This window comes from Biomphalaria glabrata, chromosome 14 (assembly GCF_947242115.1).
Source record: "Biomphalaria glabrata chromosome 14, xgBioGlab47.1, whole genome shotgun sequence".
NCBI classification, from domain to species: domain Eukaryota; kingdom Metazoa; phylum Mollusca; class Gastropoda; family Planorbidae; genus Biomphalaria; species Biomphalaria glabrata.
The window spans coordinates 14,070,852-14,084,886 of NC_074724.1; the positions used below are offsets into that span (position 1 = coordinate 14,070,852).

Below are 14,035 nucleotides of genomic sequence, written 5' to 3' on the forward strand. Positions count from 1 at the left end.
GCTACCACTGTGTTCACCAGTAATTCTATATGTGTCATTGGAGACTTTAGTATATTAGTAATGTTGCGCACTTGCAAATCTAGTGCGTCTAATAAAGTACATCGCTAAGAGGTGTGTTATAGCCGTACCAGAAGAGGTACCTACATCACACGGACGTACCCACGCCGCTACACCTACACGAAAAACCAGGTAGCGACAGTTTTCTTTCTAACTTATTAATATGCTGCATTAATTAGTAAGAAGCGTAGTCGAAAGGCTAAGTGCGCTTGAGCTTGGCTTGGCCTGGCTACGTATGAAGTGGGCTCGAGGTTCGACACCCGAATCGGAGAGTTGTGTTTACTGAGCCCTTAAAGGCAGCAAGGAAAAACCTTCTCCTAGATACCAATGGTCCACAACTGAGATTAGACCATAGCTATCTAAGCATGCTAAAAGTATGACAGTAGCTCTTTATAAAAGCCAAAATTTATTTATTTATGCATTTGATCTAATTTTGACAATTGTTTTTAATTATTTTTTTTTTTGGCTCTAGCTATATTTTAATGTCAATAGCATTTTCTTTACTTAGCTTATTAGTTTTTGTATATTAACAATAGAATTAATTGATTAAACTTTTCATTGTCATCGACCATGAGCTTGTAAGCAAAATTGAGTAACAATTGAATGAGTAGAAGTGGTTGACAAAGATGATGTAAAGGTCATCTGTTTCTGTGGCCTACGGTTTACGAGGGTGTCATGTGGCCAGCACAACGACCAATTATCTTTACTTTTCCTCAGAGGCGCCCAAAGATCCCGACATTAAAAATACAAGTCTTCATCCGCGAACCCCGGTTCAAAAGCGCTTTACCGCTCAGCCACCGCGCCTCCTAAATGGTGTGAATGGTTGACGCTAACTTAAACAGGGAGGTTGTAGTGGAGTATATAGTAGACCCTAGGGTCTGGGTCAAAAGAGACATTTTCAGGATAGCATGAGACAATGAGGTGATGACTTCAGAAGTTTGAATTAGGTTGCAGTGATCGTCTATGACAAAAGTTCATCAGATAAAATAGCCAACGTTAAGTATTCGTTAGCGTAAGGCACATTGATAATATATTTAACATTCACAGAAAATTACATTTTCCTTATAGTTGATTCTGTTAATATGTATATTTTATAGGCTGTACCACTTAGTATTTGCGAGTAACGTCCCTTGTAACTGTTGTTGTCAACCAAGATGGCGTATGAATAAAGCCAACACTAAGAGATTAGTGATTTCTCATTTATGATAAATAACAGATTCCATTAAAATAAGTATAGTGTTTTCACAGGCTATGGTTTACTTCTTTCATTCACTATACCAGTACTTGGCAAGGAAGTTTCTAAAGTTTATTTTAATGGTTTTCTTTTTTTTTTGACTACTTTAAAAAAGACTTTGTTCAGTTTGCACTTTATCTGGTAACCATAGCAACCCTCAACCGTACAATTTATTTCGTTCATAGATTTAGGTTGTGATTTTCTCAGTGTTACAACATCATAATCCTATTTTAAATTTATATATCCGACATCCATGTTGTATTTGCATAGCAAAAGCTTTATGTGATTGTATTTAGTGTAAAATAAATTTGTGCTTAAAGATAAAATAAAAAAAAAAGTGTAAAAACGTTTTCCATGTTTCGGATGTTCCTTCAGAGTTGAAGATTGTTTTATTTCCAGTCCGAACCTCCCGCAGGACGATGGGGAATGGGAGCGGGCAGGATTTGAACCAGGGACCAGGCAGCATTCCTTATTTTAATGTGTACCCTCCATTGTGCAAATGTGCTTGTTACAACACTTAAGTAATCGTAGGGCAAAAAAAAAAAAAAAAACTTTCAAAGAAAAAAAGACAAAAAGGAAATTTCTGATTGTCTTAGGCGACCCCTGGAAAATGGTCATTCGATCCCAAAGGGATAGCGATCCACAGGTTGAGAACCCCTGCAATAGCCAAAACTAAATTGTTTAGTTTCTGTAGGTCAGCGAGAAAACAATACATTGCATTTACCTTCATTTTCTTTTTTTTTAAAGACTACAAACATTACCTGTGAACAATCGGATTTCATACGAGAAAATGCTTTTCCAGAAAAATAGTTGTAACGTTACGTTGGAGATCATCATTAGGCAGCCTTTGTTTTCATAATGACCGTCTTTTAGTGTGCCAATAGATGTAGGTCTCTTATCTTGTATATTCCATTTCCCTTGTCTCGACCCAGGAGCTACATTTCGTCCTGTTCAAATGTTTTATTATAGTTTTAACATTGGTTGTTTTTATTTTAAGCGAATAAAGAAAGGCTAAAAAAAGGAAACAACTACATTACTTAGGACGACGCCGAAGATGTTTACTATCTGAACAATCTAGCATTTAATAGACTTCACAGAGTAAATAACTATGAATTATTTTTCACTGGGCTATTCCTATAACAGTACCAAAGCAAAAAAAAAAAAAACAACACAAACTCAAAATCGGCCCCCGAAGTGATCCACCCAGGTAGGTAAAAAAGCAGGTATCAATATTTTCCAGAAAAAAACATAAGAATTAAATTCGATTAAAGAAAATGACAGAGAAGAATGGAGAAAGTTGACAGATCTTGTGTGGTGCCCCAGCGGTCCAGAAAAACAAAGGATAGGTGAAAGTTAGTGTTAAGTTAAATGTAAACCCGGCCTAACTGATTTCTTATAATGAACATCTAATTGATATAATTGCTTTGTAAATGGTGAATCTCTAATTCCTCAAAAACAACAACAACAACAACAACAAAAAAATATAAAAAATTCGCAAATAGAAAAATAAAAAAAAATAAACATTTTCCCTCTAGTGGAGCATTACGGACTGACGGAAGGACAGACGGACAGACATTTCACACAAAACTAATAGCGTCTTACATAGGCGCCCGCCGGATTTTTTTGCAGGGGGGTGCAAGCTGCCACCCATGGCTCAAAATCGTATCCTCAAACTCTCTTGTTATATTCGGGCCTTCATACCTAATCGATATTAAATGCACACTTTTTTTTCATAAAAAAAAAAAGAAACTAAACACTTGATCAAAGTATTTACTGTACACATTTTTAACTTTATCCGTGAGGCCCATCCTTGCCTACGTTCGATCAAACAAAAACTGCAAATGTTGATTGCGGTTGAAGAAATTGTCAATAACTTTACTAATAAATTGCTTTTCGTCGCGAGGGACAAGCTGGCGATGAACGCGTATCATGCAGTTCTGATATTCTTTTTTGCATTGCAGCTTTCTCATCGTTTTACAAAAACAAGTTGAACTTACTATTATTGTTGCACGAAAAGCGAGACATAATGAAGAAACTTAAGAATTAAGATATGTAATGTAAAGCCGTGTTCTGTAATAACTCCCAAAATCCAAACATGTTTTTTTTTTAGTGTGTCTGTCCACTCGTCAGCAGCAACTCAATAGCCGGTATCAGTTATTTCTGCAAGCAATCTCTCCTTCCTCAAGATGACACCTCTAACGTGCTCCTTAGGATGGTCACTTTGGTTTTTGATTATGCCATTACTGTAACTGCTGATGTGCTGTTGAGTGGCCACTATGTTAAGTTGGAAAGACTGAAACACCATGGAAACTGGTTCAAGAACAAATGACTAATTGACGACAATAAAAAGACTATTCAGAAACACAAGTGGAGGAGACATTTACTAAAAACAATGCTAGCCATCAAGGACAGACTTGGCCGAGTAATTTGTCCATGTCTAGACTGTACAATGACATTAGACACATGCAGTGCGTCTCTCTGAACAACAGGAACTAAACCAATGAAGTCGAATACAATCGCAATCAACAAACCCAACACTGAAAGACATCTGCTCTGATATCTGCAGTTTCATCACTAAAATACCAAAGAAATGCAGTTAATTCATGATGCTGCAGCTCGTATTTTTTCGGTTCTTGCTGCTGCCAGTGCTCCGTTGGTCCAAGTCAATGTTTTGACTCGAATGATGTCATGTGAAGAACTTGTATCTCTTCTAGTGTAAACTGGTGTTTAACCTGCATTTTTATCGAGCGCTGACACCGACCGCAACTCCGAAAGACTCTTTACTTTTGTCAAAAGAAAATATATAACATTTATCACATCGAAAGATAATTGGCAAAAAAATATAATATTCTAGACCTTACCTAAATATTATAAAAATAATTGTGGCATTTTAAGTCTCGAGACGATTTTTTCCTTTTGCAATGCAGCTTCTTATGTAACTAAAGAGGCCAATCCTTTGTACTTTCACCTTTCTTTCTACTACTATTGTGTATGGCATCTGTAATCCAGGATCTTCCTTTAATGCTCGCTATTCATGTGAATCTATCCATTGCCACTTTTTCCCCTGCTGTTAGTGCCGATTTTGAAGAGCTTTATGTCGCGTTTTCATACATCAGTATACCTTAGCAGTGGACGACCAGCGAATCTCCTGCCTGCTGTTAAATCATCATACATAATGTCTTGTCGACCTTGTGGCATCCTTTATAGAGTAAAAAATTGCAAGCCTAGAATAAATCGTACATAGTCGGACATGAACTACAGATTTGCCTATTCTAGTTACGATGATAGCATATCTATACAACTGTACGTCAGTGGAAGCACTACTTGTTAAGATACTACACTTTATAATATTCTAATGATAGGCCTTTAGATTTAGACTTAGAAGACGATGCGCAAAATTTTCCTAAGCATTAATTAAGTAAACTCTTGAATCAATAATGCATGGGCACCCTCAGGGGGTACACTGTGTTCACTTGCACCCCACTGGATTCAGACTAAATCTACGTAAAAAACAAAAACAGATCTGAAAGATGTATTAGTTTATGGTTAACCATCCATTCCATACGCCTAGGTTAATCTACTTATTTCTACTACTACATTAACCAGTGGAAGCACGACTTGTTCAGTTGCTACTTAGAAGTTAATTGATTTGATGGTGAGAAAAAATGGCTAGAATTTGGCTACTCAAAATCCAGGGGAGGTGCAAGAGCACCCCCTTGCACCCCCCCCCCTGCGGGCGCCCATGGCGTCTTACCCCTTTCGGGGACCGTTAAAAAAATAATTTAAAAATGTGACAAATAAAATATAACCAGACATTATGGTACTTTCAATGCCCCGTGCTATTTTTTAAAATATGTCACACAAATCTAAATGGAATACAAAATTCTTTTATTCCATTTGTAGTCCCATATTACTCCAGTATCATTGTTAAAAATAAAGTCAATCATTTTAAAATTACTCATACAAAAATTATATGTCTAGAAGATGTACTGGAGTAATTAAAAATAGATTACAAAGATAGTTTGTGTGGAAACAAAAATTGGTTAACTCAGGTATGTAAATTGCAGGTTTCTTGATTTCCTGCCTAAATGTCAGAAGCAACGTACTACAAACTATCAGCTACAGTCGTATCTCCGTCAATGCATTAACAAGACACGTGTACGTATTGAAAGTGTTTCCAATATTATTGTATTGTTAGTTCGACTGACGACATGATCAGGGTCAATAGTGTAATTCTGAAATTTCTTTTTCATTGTTAATAATCGGATGTATTCAATTATTGGGCGTAGCAAGCCCGAAATGAAATCGGGAGGGGGGGGACGGGGGCGGGGTCAGAATTTAGTGACTGATTTTTCGCTTTGAATTAGTTTATTTTAGGTGAGATTTGGATACTAGACCATCACTTGCTCCAGTGCTGCCAATGGGTTTTGAGTTTAAAACACCCTACCAGGTTGTTTTGCAGTTAAACCCCCTCTTCTATAAAACAAAAGAAAAAAAAAATAATGCAAACGACAATACCCAAATTCCAAGAGCATAGCTAAGGAAGATTTTGATTTTAAAACCCCCTCCGAAATTTACAATGAAACCTTCTCTTCAATATAAGACTACCATACATCAGTCACCAGATTCTATGAACGTAGCAAAGCGGTGTTTTATGTTTAATACCCCACTCAAGTGGGGTTTGCAGCTAAAAACCACCTATTCAAAATAAAAAAGCAAATAACACACTCAAAATTCTATGAGCGTAGACAAAGGGTAAAATCCCCCTCCAGCGGGGTTTGAAGCTAAAAAAATTACTCTTCAATATAAAAAAGCAGATTACGCATTTAAATTGCTATTACCGTAGCCAAAGGGGGTTTTGAGTTTAAACCCCCTTTAGCGGGGTTTGAAGCTAAAAAATACTTCTTCAATAAAAAACAACAACATCAAATTACACACTAAAAATTCTATGAGCGTAGCCAAGGAGGATTTTGAGTTTAAACCCCCTCCTCCAAAGGGCTTTTTCTTTAGAGTTTAAAACCCCTCCAAATGGTTTTGAGTTTTAAAACCCCCTACAGAGAAAGTTGAGTTTAAAAAGCTCTCTCTTCAATATTATTCTAAAGCAAACTACAGTCGCCAATTTCTATGAGCCTAGCTAAGGGGGGTTTTGAATTTGTTAAAAAAAATCCAAAGCGTAGCCAAGAGAGGTTACAAATTTCTACCAGTTGCTGAGCTCCATTAATAAAGTGTAGTGAATAGTCATCTGCCGAAATTGAAAAAGGACTAAATGTTGCTCAACAAAGACGGCTAAGACGGATTTTAGGAGTCAGTTATAGAGATCGGGTTTCAATCAAGAAAATACAATGCCGAACTAGGAGTCGACAACTTAGTAAGGTTGTGACAGAGCGTCGCATGAGGTTTGCGGGACATGTTCTGCGACAAAATGAATTACGCATAATAAGAGATGCGATGACATGTAGGCCATTACGAGGAAAGCACAAATAGAGACATCCTAGTACAACTTGGCGCCACACTTTCATGTAGGTCCTCAGAGCAGGTGGGAAGAGGCTTCAGAGGTTGCCAGTGAATGATTATTGTGGAAGCAGCTTACCGCGAAATGCACGAAAAAGGCGCGGAATGATCAGAGTACATAAGAATAGCAGATTAGGTTTTTGGAATAAAACTTTTTAATAGCAGGATAATGTGTAGATACCTCAGAATATGCATTTTGTTGGCTTTCATTACAGGAAATACGAGAAAAAATGTCCCACCCCCCAAAAAAAAATAATCTTGGCTATAAACTGATAGTTATGAAGATGTATGTCTAATTATAAATTGAATAATTATCTATTTATAAATATGTATATGAAGAGGTGCATCGTAATAGATTTATAGAATAGCGGGAACTGTTTTTGAAATGTTTTAAAATAGATTTCATTTATTTACATACATAATGTATTCTTTAAAAAAACAAACATTTTATTTAAAGTGCTAGTTACGTGTATATTAGAAAACACTAATTGTAGGAATCAATTTATATAACAATATTTTAGAAATGAACCAAATATTTTGCTTGAAAGTTTTTAAATATGTACATATGACTGCCAGGGTATGTTACTATAATCTCATCTGATTTGTGTTTTTACTATTAAAGTGAATAGTTATTTTAAAAAAGTGGTGTTTTGTTATAAAAATAACTGCTTTGCATATTTACGTTTATTGAGCATTTCGATTTCAGAAAAAAAAAAAAGAGACGTTGCATTAGGGCTTCACAAATTCTTAAAATATAATGGTATTGTATTTTAAATATAATTTATAGTTTTTGCGATCCGTGTCAGCCCCATATGCAGCCCCCCATGGACAATTTTTTTTTAATGCGGCCCCCAATATAAAAAGGTTGTCCATCACTTATGAAAACCAATATTAACATTAATATTTTTAAGGTTTAGAAGTGTTGTTAAAGAGTCTTTGCCATGGTAGGAGAAAAGTACATTGCTATTATTTTTTTTTATTATGTGACGATGTGTAGTTTTAACTGAAAAGCTTTTTCAGTGTCTTAGATCAGCCAAATGAGACATTTTTTTTAAATTTTGAATAAGCAACTGTAATTTATATATTATAAAAATAAAAATGACTATTAGCAATTAATAAAAATGTAACCAAATACCTTCTACTCTGCTACATATAAAAATAATTTTAAAATTAAAATTATAACACCACACCTTTAATTTACCTCCACTGACATAGACAGAACATAGAGGACTGTCACTATTCCAAGACACTTTCAATAAACGAATAAAGAAAGAGTTGACACAATGGAGATCGATTGCTGTGTTTCCTGTTTTGTGAATTTTTAGATAATGATGGCCACAAGTTTCATAAGGCTCGGAATTTTGATCTTCAAAATAAAGTGCTTCTACGTCAGCTATGTCATCTATATAGGAAAAAAAAGTTTTGTAAGTTTCTTATGAGATATTGTGTTTCAATTCATTGTCTCTCCTCTCTTAAATGACTGCTGTGGTGGGTGATAATTTTTTTATTGCAAAGAGTCTGTTACCGTGTTATATTAGATAAGGCATATTCAAACTTAAGGTGCATGGGCCACAAACAAAACACCTACTATGACCAGTTTGAAAACATAGCCTACTAGTTTTATGTAAATTAGAAACAATACAACAGAATACAATAATTGAATGGATTATCTGCCTATTATTTAGCTAAATTCGCATTGCAACTTTAATTATTTAAAATTACTATTATTACGCATTATTTTCATTGTACTAATGCTTGAAATCTTTTCAGAGATATACTTTATTAATGTCAGGTTGAAGTTTGTTTGCCACTGACACTTTCATCCCTGATGACAAATTTTGATCAGATAATCTCGAACGGTGAGGTGTTTTTGTAGCTATCATTATGGAAAATAACTGCTCGCAGAGATAATTGATTTCAAACACAACAAGAATTCTGGCTGCAGTTGTTACAATTTTGTCTTTACCTTCAAGTTTCAAATTCAAGTCTTGCAGGTGACCAATGAGATAGACTGCAAATGCCAAATCTTAAACCCATTCGTCAGTTTGAAAAATATTAAAATTTCACCTGTCATGTTCAGAAACAATAAAATTTCCTCACGCAGTGCAAAAAAATCTCTTCAATACTTTATGACAGGAGAGCCAGCGGACTTCTGTTTAGTAGGAAAAACAATTAAATTCGTGTCCAATGTCATCCAGAAATACTGAAAGTTGGTGATAATTTAAGTCATGGGCACGAATTTAATTGATAGCGACTGAAACTGGTCTTAGCACAGTTTGGAACTGATATTTCTTTGCGTATAAAGCTTCTAGGTTAATTATGCACTGAAAATGAGAAAATTTAAAATTAGTGTCAGTTTCCTATTTCTAGCCATCACGTATCTCAAATTCTTAGTGACTAGTAAAAAGCTTAATAATTTAACATTATTTTGATAATTAAGGTGGCCAAGCGGGCCACATTCATAGAGTGATACCACCAAAAGTAAACAGCAACGCAATTTAACATTCCTGATTCAGATAGTCATTTGGGTGACATTGGGCTCATATTATAATTTTCTAACGTAGGCGTTGTCAGATGAACTGACTCGTTGTAAAACTAGGCATACTCAGGATGGATACTTGCAAGTTCATCTATCTCTATAAAATGAGGAAATAAATCTTGATATGACAGACACAAATAATACATTTAATATATGCAATATCTTGAATCACCACATAGGATAAATGATATGCAATATTGCAAGAACAATCAGTTGCAATCCTTTGTAGAAATACTTGATGACATGACATAGTAACTAGTACAAGTCTCTGCTAACTCTCTTTAATAACTATCTTCTCTTAAGTTTCTCAAGTGACTACTTTTAGTGACTGCCCTCTACTAATTGTTTGCCTATAATGACTTCTCCTTACTGACAGCTTTCAAGTAACTGGATAGCTCAAGGTTAAGTGTTCACACTCAGAAACATGAGTTGTACATTACACTCGTAATACCAGAATAGGCTATCCCACTGTCTGACACCAACTTTGAGGTGTTGACAGAGTCATTAAAGTGAGTTAGTGTATGACGTAAATACAGTTATTTTAGTTGTTCAAAACAAATTTTTTTTATAACAAGTTATTTACCTGGCTTCTGATACAATACTTAACGAATAACGAACTAACTAGACAACTAATTCTTATAATTTGCGTATAGTTCACATTATAAAATTATCTTATAAAACCTACTTCTACCTACTACTGCGAATGCCGGTGTGGACAATATATAGAGGGACTTCTTATAGTCCGACGGATACGCTGGGCAGGGAGTGTATCCCGTATTGGGGAGGAACATATGTTAAAAGGCAATCATTTTTAGTGAGCTGAAAGTTGATCGGCGTAACAGATGTGCACCACGGAAACGCTTTAAAGACCAGCCTTGGTGACAACTGGCTTTAACTGACATAGAAGCGATACCTGGTTGCAGGCGGCGTTTAAACGAGCAAAATATGTAGGTCGCAGCTTGGTCTCTATAGCCAAGAGATATACCCTCCTTATTAATTTTTGCATCAAAGAAAAGCCTTATATTACCAATATAGAAAACCTCAAATTATATATTTGTTTCTTAAGTTATAGTCTTTTTTAATAGCTCTCAGAGACACATTAGTCACATTCACTTTTTAGGACCTCGTGCAACATTTAGTGGGTAAAATAAACTAATCCACTTTAAAACTTCGAAGTCCCTGCAATAGGTCAAGGTCAATTGAGTGATTTCTACATTTCTTACCATTGTTCGTAAAGACCAGTCTAACCCACGTGACAGCTTGTAGCTCGTGCTGCCAATCTATGGTAACACTGTTCTGTTTCACACAGGTGCTGTCGTTGTTGTCATTCAGGACATCGTCCCCCATGTTGGCCAGCACACCCAGATCTCCTGTGAGTGAAGACGATGTCTTAGGACAGATGATGTAAAGATTGTCTGTTTCTACGGCTGACGGTCTAAAAGGGTAAGCACAACGACTAACTTCTTTTACTATCCCCAATGAATATCATATACCCATTAGAAATGTAAAAAAATGTTTGACATGTTTTGGATGTTCCTTCAGAGTTGAAGATAATTTACTTCCTTGTCCAAACCTCGCGCAGCACAACGTTAGAATGGAGAGGGAGAGGGTAGAGTTTGAACTCGGGACGATCCATAAATCCGAACGAAAAGTCAAGCTCAAACCACACAGTCAGATATAGAGTTTTGTGGTTATCTAGATTTTTTTTTCTTTTTTTTTTTTTTAATAGCCACGTAATTCAAACTCTTAGAAGATTTTGTTAAATTCCTTTTTATATATTATTTTTTAATCTTAGACTGACACCAACACACTGATTTTATGAGAGATAATATTTTACCGCAAAAGGGTAATTTGTATAATTTAATACAAATATACATTAAGAATGTTTCCAGTGAGAACATGCTATAGAGGAAATTGTATTGTTTATATAGAAAGTCTAGAAGTTCAACTGTATTTTGAGCACAATCCATCATGGAAAGGGGAGAGAACGTTAGATGTAAAGTCTTTCGTTCAGCACTTAGTTAACCGCCCTTGTTCTCCCTACTGACACCAGTTACCTACTAGAGCTTATGTTTATTTAAGAGCTTCCTTAGAAATCCAGATTTTGAAATCTCAGTCTTGGCCTAGATTCGAACCACTTGGTGCTTTACTACGCGGCCACACCGCCCGCTAGACAGTACTCATTACCGCTATGACACATTGTAAAGTCAGGTTGTACGCAACAATCTTCCAAAGATGTCATGGAATTAGTTTCCCATTTCCCCCCCCCCCCCTTTTCCGAAAAAAAAAATGTAAATAAAATGAGAAAAGTATTTTTTAAAAAAAGATCACTCACTATATTTACATGATTCACCAAACCAGCCCATGGAACTGAGGTCATAGTTCAAACATGCTTGTTCTGAGCAGTTATTTTTGGCACAATGGCAATCCCATCTATTTTTCTGATCTAAAGTACCCGCTGCAAACAGAAAAAAAAAAAAGCAAAATAATAAAAATATATATGAAATATGAATATGTCTATATTAAGTTTGGATCTGTCATGTAAGTGAAGGCGTGGTGGCTGAGATTCGAATCCTGGAAAAGACGGGGATTTTATATTTTGGGAATTTAGGGCGCCTAAGTCCACCCAGCTCTAACATCATCCACAAGCTGGTCACATGACACCCTCATTAACCGTTGGCCACAGAAATAGAAGACCTTTCCATCATCTGCCCCATAGATCGCAAGGTCTAAAAGGGGAACTTTTCTTTATTACTTTAGTCATGTAATTTGTGATAGATCGAGACCAGTGTTTCCTATAGTGGGGCACGCGTACCCCCAGGGGTACAGGAAGAGTTTGAAGGGGGTACGTGTTGCATATAGTTAACAAGTTTATAAATTAAATTAAAATATTATAAGTTTAAATCCTTTTTCGCGGCCCCCAAATGGAGAATAGACACTATAGTTTTGTGTGTTCTGTCTGTCCGTCTGTATAAAAAAAGAAATATTTTTACAACTGTATTGCTAAGTTAGGTAAGTTCTGTCTTACTACTTTTTTTTAAAGAGAAAAATTCTATTAAGTATGCATATAAGTGGAACATAATTTTAAACAATGATTAATAAGTAGTTTTTTTCTTGTTTTTTTTTTTGTTTGTTTTTAATAATATAACATACGATGGGACGAATTAAAACAAAAGTAGAATACATTACTAAATGATTTTTTTTTTACGGAAATGTTTTTTTCTTGAGGCTTTAAAAAAAGAGATTGTCCCTTTACAAAATTATTAGATCAATTAGATAATCAATATATGTCATCAGCTAGGCCAGATTCATATCTTAGTTCAGCTTCACTTTCACCTATCCCTTGGTCTACTGGATCGTTCGGGCACCACACAAGATCTGCCAACCTTCTTTCTTCATTCTTTTCTGTCATTTGTCTTTGATAGAATTTCATTCTAATATTCTTTCTGAAAATGAAACCTGCTTTTTACCTCTCTGGGTGGACCACTTCGGGGGCCGATTATGAGTTTGTGTTTCCACTCAAACTGCCTTTGTGACCTTTGTATTATTTAGTTTAAGTTTTAACAAACTTAAATGCGCTGCTAATTTTTAGATTGTAAGACCAATTTGTACAAAGATCAGGACATTGGTAGGGATGTTTCAACTTCCGTCGACACAACGTTTCACTACTCGGATCTAATAGTAAATGAGTGCAAGAAATGACAATGATAGAGAGGCCTACTCATAAACTTGAATAAGGCTAAAATTGTGCGACTAGGATATAAAACAAAGGTTGCCCTCGTCAGACTTGATAAGTCAGAGCTTCAAGAGCTGGGCATGCTCACATATCTAGACAGAATCTTTGAAAACATTGGGAATGCTTATCATGATGTAGCATTGGAAAGATAGGGACCATTTTTGTTTCCCAAAGGCTGAGGCCTAATTGGACTAATCAAGTTATTGGGTTTGAGAAAAAAAATGCACCTATTTAACATAATCGTCATTCCAATTGAGTCTTATGCATGCGGGACATGGAAATTATCTAAAATCGCAAATAGCTTACACATAGTATAGAAGTATAAAAGTCAGTAATAGATCCAGATGACAAACAAAGAAGTCATGTGCTGAACTGGAATTTGCCCACATACTGAGGTTGTGACTGTGCGTCGAATAAATGTCGCGAGACATGTCCTCCGACAAAATGAATTACGCATACCAAGAGTTGCAATGACATGGAAATACCAAGAAATTGCAAACTGGGGCGTTTTCGTAGAACTTGGCGACACACTTAAAGCAGTAGACATCGGATTAGAAAAGGCTTCAGTGACTGACTTTAGGAAGACAGCTTGCTGTCCATTTTGCCTGACGATGGAGGATCTAAGTAATTCTGTTTCAGCTCATTTCATTGAGGATATAATACACCTACATCGGGTTAAGTGTTAGTAGCTGTTTGAAGCTACAAGTAAAGACCCAGCAGCAGACTTTAGTTCTAACTTTCAATGTAAAAAGTAAAAAAGGAAAGTTCGCCCTTGCTCTTGGTCTATAGGGCAAATGATGTAAAGCTCATCTGTTTCTGTGTTCTTTGGTTAACGAGGGTGTCATGTAGCCAGCACAACGACCCACCGTCTTTACTTCTCCCCAACCCATTAGAGCTGAGTCCACTTTCACTGCATGGTAACAGAAATGAATGTTCAATGACCACTTTTCTTATCGAG

General features: G+C 35.8%; 1 protein-coding gene across 1 annotated transcript; it reads right to left on the reverse strand.

The window, feature by feature from the left end:
- Positions 1-891: 891 nt before the first annotated feature.
- On the reverse strand, positions 892-13,624 carry LOC106058210 (uncharacterized). The gene is made up of 6 exons (XM_056011135.1): positions 13,537-13,624; positions 11,677-11,799; positions 10,565-10,711; positions 8,004-8,204; positions 2,053-2,238; positions 892-935 (listed from the first exon to the last, which is right to left on the reverse strand). Exons 1-6 carry the CDS (start codon positions 13,622-13,624, stop codon positions 892-894), a joined length of 789 nt encoding a protein of 262 aa, XP_055867110.1.
- Between the last annotated feature and the right edge of the window lie 411 nt (positions 13,625-14,035).

Coding starts and splice junctions, on each gene's coding strand:
- LOC106058210 (XM_056011135.1), bottom strand. CDS start 13,624: ATGTCTACTGCTTTAAGTGTGTCGCCAAGTTCTACGAAAACGCCCCAG. Junction 10,712..11,676: donor TGGTGAATCATGTAAATATA/GTGAGTGATCTT, acceptor CTTCACTCACAG/GAGATCTGGGTGTGCTGGCC. Junction 2,239..8,003: donor TTCTGTCTATGTCAGTGGAG/GTAAATTAAAGG, acceptor ACATTTGAACAG/GACGAAATGTAGCTCCTGGG.